We start from the raw sequence: 17,801 nt of genomic DNA, 5'->3' as shown, positions 1-17,801 counted from the left end.
TTTTTCGGCCTATAATAGATAATGTGCAAGAATAGTACTGTCGAGGTAAGTGTTATATTGACAAAAGCTTTTATTAATGAAGATGACAGATTCAAATTGTTCTTCTTTCTCATTCACTAAAACACTGACAAACAATGTATTTCAACGTTTCAATATACGGTATCCATTTTTCTGCATCATTCTCCACTCCTTATTGTGCAAGTATGACTTCCTGTCTATCAAGCAAGTGGGTTTGTCAACCTAACTATACATGAATATTTACCTGGACTGTACACACATAAAAGAAAGAAGCTACTAGCATGGTACACAGTCATGATCTATATAATCTTAAACACAAGGAGAACTGCTCGGAAACAGCAATAAAATTCACAATATAAAAACAAGAAAGGTATGTTGTTGGAACGTTTAATTAATGACAAAACAAAACATTCACAGATATATAGACCCAGCGGTCTTTTAAGTGCACAGACAAACACTAACTAGACAACACTTAGTATATTGACAAAATGTTCAGCAGCTAACAGGGAAGACACAAGCGAATGAGGCTTTAATTTGTTTATGTTTTATTAATAAAATTCACAAAAATCTATGCGATGCAAAAGCATGGTGAACTGACCAGTGACATTGTTGTAGGTTCCAGGTGGACAGGGGTACTCCTGGTCAAAAGTGGTTCCCTCTGGACAGTAGTGACCAACAGGGCACACAGTGGGCGTTATGGTACCATTGGTACAGTAGTAACCTGCAATAATAATAATAATAATGAACAATTATGAATTGCCCCTTCTCGCTAGAACTCACGGCGATGTACAATAGCAAAAAAACATCAGAGCACACACACACACGCACACACACACGATTGAAATCCAATTAATACAGTTAAATAAAGCTTCTATCCCCTCATAACCATATTGCAGCACACAAAATAAACAATAAACATGAAAACTATGCTCTTTTGTGAACATATATTACAGTTGACCTTAGTGTCCAGAAATGATCCTTTGTTAACGTTTTACTTTTTCAACTACAAGGTAAGACATACTTGAATTGCACTCAGATCAGACTTGACCACTTTGTGAAATGAGCAGTCAAATAAAAACAGATTTTGTTAACCTAAGACAGTGGACAGTTGGTGAACACACACACACACACACACACACACACACACACACACACACACACACACACACAAATACACTGCTTTCATTAAAAAAAAAAGGTATGGGGGGGGAGGGGGGGGACCAAAAAACAACAAAAACAACAGCCACAAAACACAGGCTAATGAAAATACTCATTCAACTGAAACAAGACAATCAAACAAACCGATCAACATCAAATCTACAAACAAGCCAAACACACCTTGAGGACAGGCCAGACAGGCAGGCAGACCAGCGGAGGAAGCATAGGCACCAGGTGCACACTCTGAGGGGTAGGTAGAGCCCTGCGGACACTCAAAGCCAGCCATGCACTGACCGCCAGTCCCAGTGAAACCGATGCCAGAGTTGGGTGTGTCCGTATTGACACCTGCAAATCAAATGATCTTGTCATCGAATCAGTAAAGCAGATTAGGGACAATTTGAAAAACAAAAGAGATCAGGTCAGAGGTGCATGACAAACGGGAGCCACCCGCAGTGTTGGATTGGTTGAAACTGAGATGTGTTGTGATTTCAACGAATCAGAACCCGCCGTTTGTTCTCCCCTGTTTTGGTGGCAACAACTTTTGGTTCGTGCACCTCAGCCCTGTACTCACCAATACAAGGTCAAGGTCGGCACACACACAAAAAACAAGTCAAAGAGAAAATGACAAGTCTTGATCGATAGCTGTACAAGACGGTCTTGTGTGGATGTTTTGTGTCTAACATGACAAGAACTTTATAGGGGATCAGCAATTAAAGCTGGTGCCAAAGTTCTTCATTGTAGTGGTCTCATCTGTGAATCAAATAATCTTGTCAGTAAATTAACACAACAGAAAGGCAAAGGAATCAGGTGAAATGATTGTCTCTGTTTGTGGTTAAAGGCATGAATGTTGTACCTTAATGGGGTAAAAAAAAAAATTTTTTAAAAAGAGAGAGAGAGAGAGAGAGTGTGCCCCCCCCTTCCTTAAGATCCTGGATCCGCCCTTGGCTACTCACCGGACACGCAGTAATACCCGGCAGAGCAGGGTCCCACAGGGGCCGTGAGATTCAGCTGGTTGCAGTAATACCCTCCAGTACACTGTGTACACTCCGTCTCATTGGTCAGCCGATCCGTGGCTCCGAACGTTCCCTCAGGGCAAGGCTGGAAGACGCCGGCGGTGCCTGGGGGACAGTAGAACCCTTGAGGGCAAGGCTCCGCTATGGAACCCGACGTGCAGAAGAACCCTTCGGGACAGGAGTCACAGACGGCCGCACCGGTAGAGTTCATGTAGGTGGAGGGGGGACAGGCTATTGGGGCAGTTGATCCTACTGGACAGTAGTGGCCGACTGGGCAGACATCGCCTGTAACTCCATCTGAGGAAAAAAAAGAAGTTTACAAGAGGCATAAAAATGTATACAATGTCAATATGCGGAACGCAACAGTCTACATGTCAGGGTACCCTGTCGGAGCAGACCAGAGCCCTTCTTTGTGCATGCTATCATAAAATTAATTTTCTTGATGACCTAGTAATGATATACTCCAGTGGAGACTAAAAGCCTAGTGCATATGCTACATGTACTGAAACACACACACACACACACACACACACACACACACACACACACACACACACACACACACACAAACACTAACACTAACTCACACACACATAAAATGATGTGATGATCTAGTAATGATATAGTCCAGTGGAGGCTAAAAGCCTAGTACATATGCTGCATGTACGGAAACACACACACACACACACACATCACACACATATACACACACATTAACACACACACACAAAATTAAACGTAAATGAAAACAGACATGGCAAGAGGAACAGCGTGCTACCTACCTGTTGGATTTGGCACGCTAGCCTGGCTGGTACAGTAGTAGCCAGAGCTGCACTGAGCTGTCGTAGTGTTCAGTCCATTGCCTGAGCAGTAGTACCCAGTGTCACATGGCTGACAGGCACTTATTGCTTGCTGTCCTGAAAAGTGCAAACCAAACTCTGCATCAGTAACCACACTCAACAAACAAGCGTAAAGCTCAAATGCAAACGTCTTTGAAACGGATTAACAAAATATTATCTTACTAGTGTACACTACCATGCTTGCTCAATAAAGGTTTCGCTAGCTGTAAAGAGATTCTAAATTGCTTACTGCAAATTATTCCGACGTCAGTTGTTTAGTTGAGACGCATCACCATCATAAAGCACTTAATTGTCCCATTCAGTCCTTTGCTAACAGTGTAAAGGCGTGTAAAACTCATATTTTCTCTTTTACAACAGGTTGGAATTTAATTTTTGCCAGACACAGTATGTACCCCAATTCCAAGCTACACACCTTCTTCTTCTTCTTCTTTGTTCATGGGCTTAGACTCCCACGTTCACTCATGTTTTTAGCACGAGTGGATTTTTACGTGTATGACCGTTTTTACCCCGCCATTCAGGCAGCATACGCCGATTTCGGGGGAGGCATGCTGGGTATTTTCGTGTTTCTATAACCCACCGAACTCTGACATGGATTACAGGATCTTTTCCGTGCGCACTTGGTCTGGTGCTTGCGTGTACACACGAAGGGGGTTAAGTCACTAGCAGGTCTGCACATAAGTTGACCTGGGAGATCGGAAACATCTCCACTCTTAACCCACCAGGCGGCAGCAACCAGGATTCGAACTCACGACCTCCCGATTAGGAGGCCGACGTCTTACCACCACGCCACTGCGCCCGTCCAAGCTACACACCAAATGTCAGCTCAATCGACCCATAAGTCACACAAAAAATCTTCATCATCACCCCTTAGACCCTTACAAATTTATTCCATTTACATGGACAATGCCTTGGCACTAGTGACACTGAAGTTAAATACGTCTGCTTCCAGAAACATCTATCATCCACTGTCATCTACCCACAGATCACAGCTCTAGAGAGCTTACTTCCCTTCATTATTCGACCTTGGCATTGTCACCAGGCTTTCCTCCAAAAAGGAACCATGCACAGAGCTGAATGTTATATCATCACGGACACGCACTGGCTAGACACTTCCAAACATAAATTGTGCCTGTATGAGGCAAACAAAAATCCATGCTGCGAGAAATACAGGCAAGCACGACGGTCAGGAACTTTAAAACATATTCAAAGCAATGGGCGCTAGAAAGACTTGCAGTCATCAACACAACATTAACCAACAAAGACACAGGTAAATACTGATCACAACCTCGTTTAAAATTAAAAATCTTAAGACTCCCTCCCTTTTAAGGCCCTGTTTTCCAGACATTCTGTTCACAACCTCTGTAAATTGACCCCCATTTTAAGACCCAATCCTTTTTAAGACCTAATTTTCTCTGACTATTTAGGTCTTTAACCCTGTTTTGACTACATTGCCTCACATCTAAATGTAACACACTCATATGCGGTCAACACACGTGTCGGAAACCGGCAAGCAACAGTAACGGCCTCGGCACTGAAACCATGGATCGGGTAGAATATAGTGGATAGTAGCAAGATTTTGGACAGGAGCAGAGTAACCAGAAAATTCCGGTATTAGGCGCTGAGTGACGCATTTGAAATGATTTCGGTACTGGAAAAATTCGGTATTCGTCCAGAAAGAGTTAAAGGGGAGTTCCACTGTACTGGCAATATCCAAGATGACTTATCTTACCTAAACTCGGCTGATAGTAGCCAGCGCCGCAAGGAACGGGAGCAGGTGTACCAGTAGGGCAGTAATGCCCAGTGGGACAACTGTATCCATAGGACTGAGCCACAGGCCTTGGCTCCGTAGAGCCAAGCTCACAGTAGTACCCGGCGTTACACTGCTTGTCGGGCACCACGATGCCCTTGTTGGGGCAGTAGTAGCCGGGGTCGCACGGGGCACACTCGTTAGCCGCTCGGAGACCGGTCAAGTTGTTGTAGGTACCCACTGGGCACAGGTCACCTGGGGACAGGAATAACAAATAATTACAGTCCATGATAGAGGAGACTGGTCAAGTTGTTGTAGGTACCCACTGGGCACAGGTCACCTGGGGACAGGAATAACAAATAATTACAGTCCATGATAGAGAAGATTAGGTTTAGATCATAAATTATTAAAGGAAAAGACCAATGACAAGGATGCTCCCGACAATGAAAAAAAAGAAAAGATGACCACACAAAAAAAGAAGAATAAAAAGAACAAAAAAAAAGTACGGTTGAAGTAGCCTGCATGCAACCGAGGTCCCCCCCCAAAAAAAGAGAAAATAACAACTATTACAGTTGAGAATATATGCTGAATTTCATTTATGACTTTGATTACAGTATTCTACTCAAACTGTTAGCAAAACAAATTATAACCTATATGCACACAAAAAGAAAAGAACAGTACTAGCGCTTTCAAGAAAGTTATGCTGTCTTTATTGAAGACCACGTCTCAACAACCATACCAGATTCCTTTTTCAGCATCTTCACACTAACATAACTATACAAAAAAAAGGCACAAATTAACATCAGGGTTAAAGAACAATAGCTCACAAGTGTTCACAAGTGTACACCTAATAATCATTTCTCAACTGTTCAAAGGACAAACATTTGTGTAATTCGCTGTCTAAAACAGTCCTTTCAGGCTTACAGATACATGATCATTAAAAAAAAAAAAAATTTTTTTTTTTTTTAAATGTGGCAAACTGCTGACCATTGTATCCAAGGCCAGCTACACAGTAGCGCCCCTGAGGGCAAACGTCCCCTGTGGTTCCATCAGTGGGGGTGGGCGTGTTGGCGCCAGAACTACAGAAGTAGCCCGCAGCGCATGGTCCCTCTGACTGGTTTAGGCCGGGCGTCATGCAGTACATGCCATTGTCGCATGGGTAACACTCCGCTGAAAGGCACACCATTCGTAACATTTTATTAATACAGCCGAACCTGTCAATAACAAACACCTAGGGGACCGACCAAAGCAGTACATGCCATTGTCGCATGGGTAACACTCCGCTGAAAGGCACAACATTTGCAACATTTTATTAATACAGCCGAACCTGTCAATAACAAACACCTAGGGGACCGACCAAAAGTTGTCGTTAAAGACAGGTGGTCGCTATGGAAAGGTGAATCATATAGGAATAAACGCTCTAATCAGAAACAAAGCACAATAGATGAATGCACAGACAAGAACAATCAAATACTTAAACAAACAAAGGAACAAACAGTGTAAACAACAACACACTTACTCTGTGATTCGAGAGAACTGAAGCCGTAGGTTCCCGAGAGACAGGGGTTGGTGTACTTATGCCCTGTACCAGTAGGACAGTAGTGACCAGAGGGGCACGGCAGAGGCACGATGACCCCTGTAGCATTCGCAGGCTCATATGGATCACAGTAGAAGCGACTAGTACACTGATCGCACGTCCCTTGTCCAGTCAGCTGCTGAAACTCGCCTGAAGAAAAAATCAACAAACATTTACTTTTACTTTTAATGAAACTAGTGAAAAAAAGTTAAATATTTTCTGCAGTTAAAAAAAGAATGAGGCAATTTAACATGATGTTTTGGTTAATTACAGCAAAGTACTTCATTGTACTACAGTATACTATAGTACAAGTACTGCTACTACTACAGGACTACAGTGGATCTCCTCTTTTCAGACCCCCCCACCCCCCAATTTAAGACCCCCTCCCTTTTAAGACCCTGTTTTCTTAGACTTTCTATTCATAAGGCCTAAAAAAAAAAATAGGTGTGGTTACGGTAACCCGACCTACCCTATTTTTAGGGGTCGACCCTATAACTTTTTATTACTTTTGTCCAAAAAACACCACAAAAACCAAGAAAACGAGTGCAGAAAACGCAATGAAAGCGAAAGCGCCCGAGTCGCACACTTATTTCCCTGTCAAGTAGGTTTAATTTGTACACATTAGAAAAAAAAGTTTAAAAAAAAAATGATTGCCTACCTTCCTACCCTATTTGTTTTGGCTATGTTACCGTAACCACACTTTTTTGTTGTTGTTGCCTAACCTCTGAAAATGTTCCCCCATTTTTAAGACTCCCTCCTTTTTAAGAACTGATTTTGTCAGATTTGTGGAGGTCTTAAAAGGGGGGTTCCACTGTATAGTAAACAATAGTATACTATATAGTACTTTTACGATAGTAAACTACGGTACTTTTTCACCTGGGAAGTGTCATTGTCATTATAACTGATGACATAAACAAATACATCGCTCATCTTCAGTCTCTTCATGTCACACTTCTTGTGTGCTGCATCAGCTGTATATCATGTTATGCATGTTCACTTTTTGAGACTGTTCTGTCTTCAAAAGTCTAATTATCTTATTCAACAATCCCTTCTGTCTGTGGTGTATTTGAGTTGGTGAGTACCGATTTCTTTTGGTTTTCAACTTTGTTTTCACCCACAGTCATCTTGTTGTTTAGATTTTTATTTATTAACACTCCCTTATTTACCTGTAAACATTCATTCAGAATTACCTGTGGGACACATGGTAGGTTCATGAGAGCCCTCAGGACAGTGGTAGCCCTCAGGACAGACATAGCCGGTGGGTGATGCTGTTGACTGGCCGCCCGGACAGTAGTGACCCACGCCACATGGCCCGCTGACCTGTACCAAGCCTGTGGCGCCACAGTAAGAACCTGCAAGAAACAGAAGCTGTCATCACTTTGTGTAACCCTAATAGTAATACAGGCCCTGTGAAAACAAAAACAAAAAAATGGTCATAGTACTTTTTCAAAGTTTATGTCCAGCCAAACAGTGCAGCTACGAAAGCATCTTGAACATGCGGCCAGTACAACTGGCCTTGACACGGAACGATTCAAGGGGGGCAATCTCAAGTCATCTGAAAGAGGGAAATCCAAACGCAATCCTCCTTGTTCGATTTTATGGGCTTGGACGATAGAGAAAAATAAGAAAAGCAAAAGCGTTAAGCTGGAGTCCAGTCTGGACGAAACTGCTATCAAGAACGCAGAATTGATTTTTTTCTGAGTTTTTTTTTTTAGCCGTAAGGGCACGTTTCATGATATTGAGGATTGCAGTTTCCCCCTCACACACAATATTCCAAAATAATAAATAGTCAAACAGGGGCCAAAAAACAGTTTGCACCAAGAGTTCAACTTTTTATCTATCCAAAACAGTAAAACAAATTATATGAACATTCGTACAGTCGAACCCACTTAAAACGAACACGCTTGTTACGAATTTTGACTTATGACGTATTAGTTTTAAGTTCCCAACTGAATGCCTCTTTCTTCATGCTTAAAAAAAATGCTTAAAACGAATTCTTTAAGACGAATTTATGCTTATAACGAGCACTTTTTGGATTCCCAAGCATGCATAATGTCTGTAATTTACTCACGCTTATGACGAAATCTTTAAACTCGTCCCGAGATCGACATATCATGGGAATTTAAGAAGTTTGAATGTGTCAAAAGCGCCGGAATGCAAGTGTTCCGCCATGTTTATCAACGCACATGGACCGGATGTAATCATATTGCAAAGAGTATCTTCCCTTGCGTCGACTGCTTGAACCATCGCTCAACCGATCACTGAATAAAGTTAAACTGATTGTACTGTACTCACAAAACAAATTTAAATTTAGAATCAAAGTGATTGATAGCTCAGACACTGAACATGAATGACTGATATAAGGATCAGCTTTGATCGCGACTGCAGTCAGACAGATCGCCTACAACGATGGCAGATAAGAAACGAGCGATCTCTCTTTTTTGAACGGACGCCATTGTCAAAAAATATAGATGCCAGAGTGGTTTCCCTTGGACGTTTGCGTTCGCCGGTTCGCGATAGTTTATCAGTCAGTCAGTGCTTTTGATTTGGATTTGAACATCATGTTGCAACAAAACAAAAAAAACTAAATTGGCCAAGGTTTGCTACCCGTCGCCAAGGTAAGTGATTCCGGACAAATGATAGGAACACCGCGAATGTGGACAGTGTCAGTGTGTGCGTGTGTGTGACCAAAAACGTAACAACTGGATGAAACATCTGTGTGCTCACTCTCACTCAAACTCAACAATCATCACTCAACATGAGACACACATGAACATGTAACTGAATATGTCACTTTATTGTCTAAACGTGAAGCAGCATGAAAGTTGCGAAAGAAACAAATTGAAACACCATAAAATGTACAAGACTTAAAAAAAATAAAAATAAAAAAAAATCAATCAATTTTCTTAATACGAATTTTGGTTAAGACGAACTTTTTTTCCGATCCCCAGTGATTCGTCTTAAGCGAGTTCGACTGTATTTCCAAGATGATTGGCGTTCCAAGACACTATATCCTAAAACCCCCAAAACATGCTTTTACAACTTCAGTGCATAATAACTGCCCAAAGGTGCTGTTTAAAGCAACCATTGATAATAATTTTTAACATACTCCTTGAACACATTAAGAAAAATGATTAACTTGCAAATAAAGGGACAGCATTGATCAGAACAATGGTAAGATAAAGGACGCTACTTATATTTAGTACATTTTTTATCTTTATCGTTTCCTGTAGACCTCAGAAGTTCTAGCCAGCTTAAGAAATCATTCTAAAATCGAAAAACAAACATCTATACATTTTCTACGCAAAGTAGATTGATACTTGACACAATCACACAGACATACGTGGGCTATGGGGCAACCCTACCCCCTAAATTTGAAAACGGGGTCAATTTCTTAACTGCATGCATTCAGCAAAACAATCCCTAATTTCTTTTTTTTTCCACAAATGAACTTATGACTTTAGAAAAGCATTCAAAAATGCATATATAGAACGCTTTTTCTTTGGTCCCAATTCAAGGGGGTGTGCTATTCTCAGGTAACACTGTGAACGCTCAAATGAGACTTGGTCACATGTCAAAAAAACTAATCCCCCCCTGTTGTTCATGGTTGGTTGGTGGGATTTTTTATCTGAGCCATTGGCAAGCATGAAATGTCATCAACATTAGGAAAGACATAGTATCTCCCATTGTCTTTTGCGTGCAAACACTTCACACAGATCTCCTCTCGATCTGGCCCATCGGGGAAATGGGTTGACTTGGGGATGATCACCGCCCTGTATCTCTCCACCTTTCCATCCATGCTGACAAAGTCAGCGGTCACAAAGTCCCCAACTTGAATGTCTCACTGTGGGACAAAGAGCCTGGTTTTCACGACTGGCACCACATGGTTGGCTGACCACGCGGCATCCAGTGGCGTGTTGTGGGTAGACGTCCATTGGACATAAATTGGGAACGACGTCGCTGGATCATCTGGTTTGCATACTTTGTTCATGTACAACATTTAGTCAAGCTGTCGAACTAACAGAATGAAACTGAACTCACTGCATTTTTACAGCAAGAGCGTATACTCCTAGCATCGTCAGTTCACCGCTCGATGCAAAGGCAGTGAAATTGACAAGAAGAGCGGGGTAGTAGTTGCGCTGAGAAGGATAGCACGCTTTTCTTTATCTCAATTCTTTTTAACTTTCTGAGCGTGTTTTTAATCCAAACATATCACATCTATATGTTTTTGGAATCAGGAACCCACAAGGAATAAGATGAAATTGTTTTTAAATCGATTTCGGAAATTTTGTTTTAATAATAATTTTTATATTTTTAATTTTCAGAGCTTGTTTTTAATCCGAATATAACATATTTATATGTTTTTGGAATCAGAAAATGATGAAGAATAAGATGAACGTAAATTTGTATCGTTTTAAAAACAAATTATTTTTTTTTTACAATTTTCAGGTTTTCAATGACCAAAGTTATTAATTAATTTTTAAGCCACCAAAGTTGAAATGCAATACCGAAGTCCGGCCTTTGTCAGAGATTGCTTGGCCAAAATTTCAATCAATTTGATTGAAAAATGAGGGTGTGACAGTGCCGCCTCAACTTTTACAAAAAGCCGGATATGACGTCATCAAAGGTATTTATCGAAACAAATAAAAAAAATATCCGGGGATATCATTCCCAGGAACTCTCATGTCAAATTTCATAAAGATCGGTCCAGTAGTTTGGTCTGAATCGCTCTACACACACACACACACGCACAGACACACACACATACACTGCACGACCCTCGTCTCGATTCCCCCTCTACGTTAAAACATTTAGTCAAAACTTGACTAAATGTAAAAAAAATTTTAAAAAAATAAAAAATGGGATAGCGGCGAAACGGGATTGCGCCAAAATGGGATGCGGTAGTAAGATGACGCTTGGCTTGTGAAATGTCGCCAAAATGGGACGGCGGCAAAACGGGATTGCACGTAAATGGGATATTGCGCGAATTATAAACGAAGGAGTAGGCCCTAAGTTTCTCGTACGAGATGTTTACTGGGAGTAAATATTTGGGGAGTAAAAATTTAGTTCCTTGTGGAGTTCTTTTTTCGTACAAGATTTTTACGGGAAGTTTACTCCGGAGTCAATTTTTCGTGGAGTAAAAATTTCGTGTTACACCGGTTCATGACCGTTGTGGTAACGAGCGCACATTGCTGTCTCCATATTGTGTTCCTACGAATCGAAAGTACGATCGCCAAGCCCTTCAATCTGTCATTGAAGGCAACGTTCGATATTTCTGTCTGTCAGCGTCGCCAACGTTCGACAGATTGTACTACTGTTACTCACAAACTTTCAATTTACACAATGAAATGCCAATAACATGCAAACACAACAATGGGAGACGAAGGGAAAACCTACTAGCGATTGAAATTATGCAAACGAACTCACAAATCCCTCACTTTCCGAATGCAAACGCTGCAAATCCGTATGGGTGCGTCGCTGTGTCGAACGTTGGGTTGACGAACGTTGCTGACAGACGCAACAAAACTTGATCAAAAGGCACTAAAAACGATTAAATGTTTTACTCACTGGGTATCGCATTCCTCTTTTTCTTCCTGCAGACGATATGAAGCGGTTGAAACGTCGTTTCCGATGAAAGGCTCGGTTATTTCCGTTAATTAAAAACGAAGTTTGCCGAACGTGTGATTCTGTCTACAGACACCGGTCGGATCACAACAAAAATGTTCATTCTTTGCGATTTTGTGATACTGTTGATGATACACCTGCTTTCCAGTGAAGAACATCAATAAAATGATGTTCACAAGCAAGAATAACAGACAAAAGCACGCGATGTGTAAAATTAGGCTTTGCTTTTCAAACAAAGCACGTGTTTTTTTTACTGACAGACACTTTCGGTTGCGATTGAAAATTTTTCCAGAAACGGTTTTATGCTCCCATTTGATATTTTTTCCCTATTTTATCTAGTCAGAGACTAACCTTGTGTATTAATTGAATTAATAACCCCATTATCATAATTTTGTGTGTTATTTTCGTGTCTGCTTGAATCACACTTTGAGATGGGGTCATGTGACAGAAGGAAATGGTGTCTGTCAGGATTCACACGTTCGCTTCGAAAAACTCGCTCAAATAATTGCTCAAACACAAACATTTTAGCTTTTATTTATTTTTTTGTATTGCAAATACCATACTTACTCATGCCAAGCAGAAAAAATGATGAAAATCAACACAGTAAGCAAGTCATTTGAAGGCAAAGTTTACACACATCAAAGAGTCTGATTACCGTGAAACCTGCCTAAGCGCCATTTCGAATTTCGAATTTCTCATAACTGCGGTTCACCGCAGTGAAACCAACAAAGGGGCCTCACTCTGGAAGAGTTTCCTGCTCCGATAAACATGGCGCTTACGGCTAAAAAAAAACTCAGAAAAAATCAATTCTGCGTTCTTGATAGCAGTTTCGTCCAGACTGGACTCCAGCTTTTGCTTTTCTTATTTTTCTCTATCGTCCAAGCCCATAAAATCGAACAAGGCGGATTGCGTTTGGATTTCCCTCTTTCAGATGACTTGAGATTGCCCCCCTTGAATCGTTCCGTGTCAAGGCCAGTTGTACTGGCCGCGTGTTCAAGATGCTACGAAAGTTCTTCACATTATAAATACAAAATTTCTACAGAAAATAAAATTTAAACATGTAAAACTCAGTCAATCCCTTTAACTCCAACATCAATCCGTTGTAATGATAACCTAAAACGGTTCCTGCAATGTATTGATCCTGATCCTGATCCTGAGGGAGGTCTCTAACATTGTCGTAACGAAATCTGGTAATTGCCGAATTCGTGAAATCGGCAACGTATTTGCCGAATTCGTGAAATCGGCAATCGCTTGCCGAGAACGCGAATTCGACAGGCTATTGCCGAAATCGTGAAAGGCCAGATTAAAGTTGTCGAATTCGTGAAATCGGCAACGGATTTCACGTAATCGTCAATCGATTTCACGAAATCGACGATTTTGTCGATTTCACGAATTCGGCAACTTTAAACATGTTTTGGTGCAACAGAATGTAGTGTAGCTGAGCTGTCACGCGTCTGATGGCAAACTGAACTGTTCTCTGTGCTCATCTTCTTCTTCTTCTTCTTCGTCCTGTGGTAACCCCGTCGACTTGGAGTTAACTCCACAATGTTCAGTCACTTTCACGTGCAAATCGGTCTTTATGTAGTTGAAATAAACGGTGAAAAATACTCACCCTTTAAAAAGAAAAATGTGGAGCCCAAATTATATTCACAATTTCCTTCATAACAAGGAAGCTTTCAATGATGGAGGCGCTGTTTGCCGACAGGTTTGATGATGCCATCAGAAAAGAGAAATTTAGCGTGCACATTCTACCAAGTAGAAAGGATTACAATACAATGATTTCAACACTTGCTGGTCAGCAAACCAAAGATCGCGGTTACTACTATTTGAGAAGCCGGTTTGAACTGTTGGACATTGCTGGCTCACAGAGAATAGTAAAGGTAATAAACATCTCCTCTCTCTCTCTCACTCTCTCTCTCTGTCACTCTCTCTCTCTCTGTCTCTATCTCTCTCTGTGTCTCTCTCTCTCTGTCTCTCTCTCTTTCTCTCTCTCTCTATCTCTCTCTCTCTCTGTCTGTCTCTCTCTCTGTGTCTCTCTGTCTATCTGTCGGTCTGTCTCTCTCTCTCTCTCTCTCTCTCTGTCTCTCTCTCTCTGTCTCTCTCTCTCTCTGTGTCTCTCTCTCTCTCTGTCTCTCTCTCTGTCTCTCTCTGTGTCTCTCTCTGTGTGTCTCTCTCTCTTTCTCTCTCTCTCTCTCTGTCTCTCTCTGTGTCTCTCTCTCTGTCTGTCTGTCTCTCTCTCTCTGTCTCTCTCTCTGTCTCTCTCTCTCTGTCTCTCTCTCTCTGTGTCTCTGTCTCTGTCTCTGTCTCTGTCTCTGTCTCTGTCTCTGTCTCTCTCTCTGTCTCTCTCTCTCTCTCTCTCTCTCTCTCTCTCGCAATTGTAGTTAGTCATTTATGGAAATCAGACACATGTGTTTGTGTGTGCGCGCGTGTGTGTGTGTGTGTGTGTGTGTGTGTGTGTGTGTGTGTGACATTTATCTAATAACAATACATCTGTCAACATGAACATACTATCTATTGCCCGTTTTGAAACTCGCTTTTCTTTAATCCAGAAACGACACGATGCCACCACACACCCAAGGTACTTGATAACCAAGGAGGATTTATTCCAACGCATCCTGGAGGCCCATGTCAGTACCGGACACGGAGGAGTAAAGAAGACACGCCTCGGACTTCACGACAAATACTGCAATATTACTTCACAGTATTGTATTGTATTGTATTGTATTGTATGGTGGCCATATTCCTATCAAACTGCGAATCGTGTCAGAAGAAGAAGTCAAAGGCTTGGGTTCGCGAGGACAGGTGGACCTCATCATCATGGAGTCACAGCCAGATACAGACTACGTGAATATAATGAACTACCAGGATCACTTCACTAAGTTCAATTTTCTGAGACCACTGAAGTCGAGGACCGCTGCAGAAGTCGCCTACAACTTGATTGATATTTTTACACTGATAGGAGCCCCATGCATTTTGCAGAGCGACAATGGTCGTGAATTCGCGGCGAAAGTGGTATACGAATTGAAAGGATTGTGGCCTTCGCTGATGATCGTGCATGGGCGGCCGAGGCACCCCCAAAGCCAAGGTAGCGTCGAAAGATCAAACCATGACATCAAGCAGATGTTAATTGCATGGACAACAGACAACTCCTGCAGCAAATGGGCGGAAGGTCTGCGATTTGTCATGCTGCAAAAGAATTCGTCAGCGCATCGAAATTTGAACAACCGTTCTCCCTTTGAGGTCATGTTTGGCCAAAAGCCACTGGTTGGGCTGCAGAAAACTAGCCTCCCTAATGATGTGATGAGGAAGCTGGAAACCGAAGAAGAGCTTGCTGGACTTCTAGCAAATACTACACCCCCACATGGTGAAACAGACGACGATTTCGTTCCACAGATGAGCCCCATCGATGACAGTAGGTTATCTCCGCAAGCCGCAGGACCTTCTTCAAGAGAAGACGCAGAACATGAGTCAGTCAGTGCTGCAATAGCCCATCTACGTGCGACTCAAACAAAGGCCAGGTCTGACACAGACAACGAGGACGAAGAAGAAACAGATTTCGAGGGTAGTCTCGCTTCACAGATGAGCCCCGTCAATGACAGTTGGTCATCTACGAATGCCGATGACGGCGTTGCCCCGTCTACAAGAGAAGACGACGCTACAAATCGGCTACAGAAAATTCTGTTGCACCAAAACCTGTTTAAAGTTGCCGAATTCGTGAAATCGACAAAATCGTCGATTTCGTGAAATCGATTGCCGATTTCGTGAAATCAGTTGCCGATTTCACGAATTCGACAACTTTAATCAGGCCTTTCACAATTTCGGCAATAGCCTGCCGAATTCGCGTTCTCGGCAAGCGATTGCCGATTTCACGAATTCGGCAAATAGGTTGCCGATTTCCCGAATTCGGCAATTACCAGATTTCGTTACGACATATATATTATAACCTACAACTCAGCATGTTTTTACAAAGACTTCTAGGAATGGACCCGACAGTAACTATGCAGCATGAAATTTGTTTCAGAATTTACTTAGCAAACCAAAACTCTGATGAGCTCTCCTAAAAGTATGGCAATCTGTTATCCGATTGGTGTCAAAACTTTCAGTGATACGTCCTCAAAGTGTTGTTGCTGTTCTCACTGTTGCACATGATACAGATGTGATCTAACAGAGCTGAACATTGCACAGCAGAACCCCCTATAAAAGACCCCCATTTTAAGACTCCCTCCCTTTTAAGACCCTCTTTTCTTAGACTTTTTGCTCAAAGCCTCTGTAAATGTACCCCCATTTTAAGACTCCCCCCTTATTAAGACCTAATTTTCTCAGATTTTTGGAGGTCTTAAAAGGGGGGTTCCACTGTACTTATTTTCACGGTGAAGCCTACAGATCAAAGGTCAGTCTACCTGGAGTGCAGGCCCGACAGTGAGACTCGTTGCTGTTTCCAGTGGAGTTGGAGAAGGTGCCAGACGGGCAGGCAGTGGGTGTGGCCGACCCCTGGGGGCAGTAGTAGCCCGCCCAGCACTCTGACGCTGATGGGTTCGCCTCGCTCTGTCCAGTGGGGCAAAAGTAGCCTGCATCGCACGGTCCTGTGGGAGACGATAGAGAAACAGGTTGGAGACTAAGTCTTGAGCCAGTGATCCCTCTCGACTTCTTGTGTGGGAAATCATCCCCCAGAGACTTCAGGTTATTAATTCGTTTTCAAAAGTACCAAAAAACAAAAATGGTAGGTACAGTAATTGGAACGTTTATTATTGACAGACAGACAGACAGACAGACAGACAGACAGACAGACAGACAGACAGACAGACACTTATGAAACAGATAATGAACTTATCTGAAGATCGTGTGGCTACTCGCTTGCAAAATGCTGGTATCAAAAGTACCGCCTCACGATTTCTTATTAAAGCTTTTAAAGGCCTTTAAAACTGTGTTTTCAGTTTCATTCTCCCAACAACTTATAAGCAGTTGACTAGATCCCTAGATATCAAACAATCCCAATCTGTAATCAAAGTTTCCAAAGATATCAGATGCTAGCTTTCTTTCTTTCTTTATTTGGTGTTTAACGTCGTTTTCAACCATTCAAGGTTATATCGCGACGGGGGAAAGGGGGGAGATGGGATAGGGAAAAGGGGGGAGATGGGATAGAGCCACTTGTTAATCGTTTCCTGCTCACAAAAGCACCAACCAAAAAACCGCTCCAGGGGCCCGCAACGCAGCACAATACACGACCCTATTGGGAGAATGCAAGCTTCCAGCACAAAGGACTTAACATTTCTTACATACTGCCCGACTAAAATCTCTACAAACATTGACCACATTCTATACAAGAAACACTTGGTAAAAGGAGAAACAGAACCGTTAGTCGCCTCTTACGACATGCTGGGTAGCATCGGGTAAATTTCCCCCTAACCCGCGGGGGGTAGCTGCCAAGGATTAAAATTCAACTATTTCTACACACACACACAAATCGTGGCACATTATCATGCTACCATACTCAAACATCTTTGATGACAAGCAAACAGAAAGGAAAGCCTACTATTTAATGAACTTACAAAACCTCCGTCAAGTCAATGTATGGAAATGCAATCACCTGTGGGTGTGGACAGTTCATAAGCATCGCAGTAAGATCCACTGTCACAGCTGACCGGTGCAGCGGAACCCTCTGGACAGTAGGTGCCTGGCTGACAACGACCACCTGTGAAGTTGAAGGCCGGACAGGTGCACATGTCCACACTGCTGAAGTTACCTGCAAGATGAAAGATGAAAATCGAAAATTTTTAATTAAATTTTCATTTGATTAATATACT

The 17,801-nt window shown here is 42.1% G+C and overlaps 1 protein-coding gene across 1 annotated transcript in view; it reads right to left on the bottom strand.

Annotated features, from left to right (window-relative positions):
* Positions 1–17,801, bottom strand: part of LOC138958004 (uncharacterized) — a 292,556-nt gene that overhangs the window by 121,771 nt on the left and 152,984 nt on the right. Inside the window, exons 67-76 of the mRNA XM_070329034.1 lie at positions 17,585–17,740; positions 16,398–16,580; positions 7,563–7,724; positions 6,316–6,522; positions 5,784–5,966; positions 4,779–5,051; positions 2,972–3,106; positions 2,130–2,486; positions 1,357–1,521; positions 617–739 (exon numbers count right to left, since the gene is read on the bottom strand). Of these exons, the coding sequence (XP_070185135.1) occupies positions 617–739; positions 1,357–1,521; positions 2,130–2,486; positions 2,972–3,106; positions 4,779–5,051; positions 5,784–5,966; positions 6,316–6,522; positions 7,563–7,724; positions 16,398–16,580; positions 17,585–17,740 (1,944 nt within the window). The remainder of the gene's footprint in view (positions 1–616; positions 740–1,356; positions 1,522–2,129; positions 2,487–2,971; positions 3,107–4,778; positions 5,052–5,783; positions 5,967–6,315; positions 6,523–7,562; positions 7,725–16,397; positions 16,581–17,584; positions 17,741–17,801) is intronic.

This window comes from Littorina saxatilis, linkage group LG1 (genome assembly GCF_037325665.1).
Source record: "Littorina saxatilis isolate snail1 linkage group LG1, US_GU_Lsax_2.0, whole genome shotgun sequence".
In the NCBI taxonomy this organism is placed as follows: domain Eukaryota; kingdom Metazoa; phylum Mollusca; class Gastropoda; order Littorinimorpha; family Littorinidae; genus Littorina; species Littorina saxatilis.
This window is presented reverse-complemented; position numbering and strand designations above follow the sequence as displayed.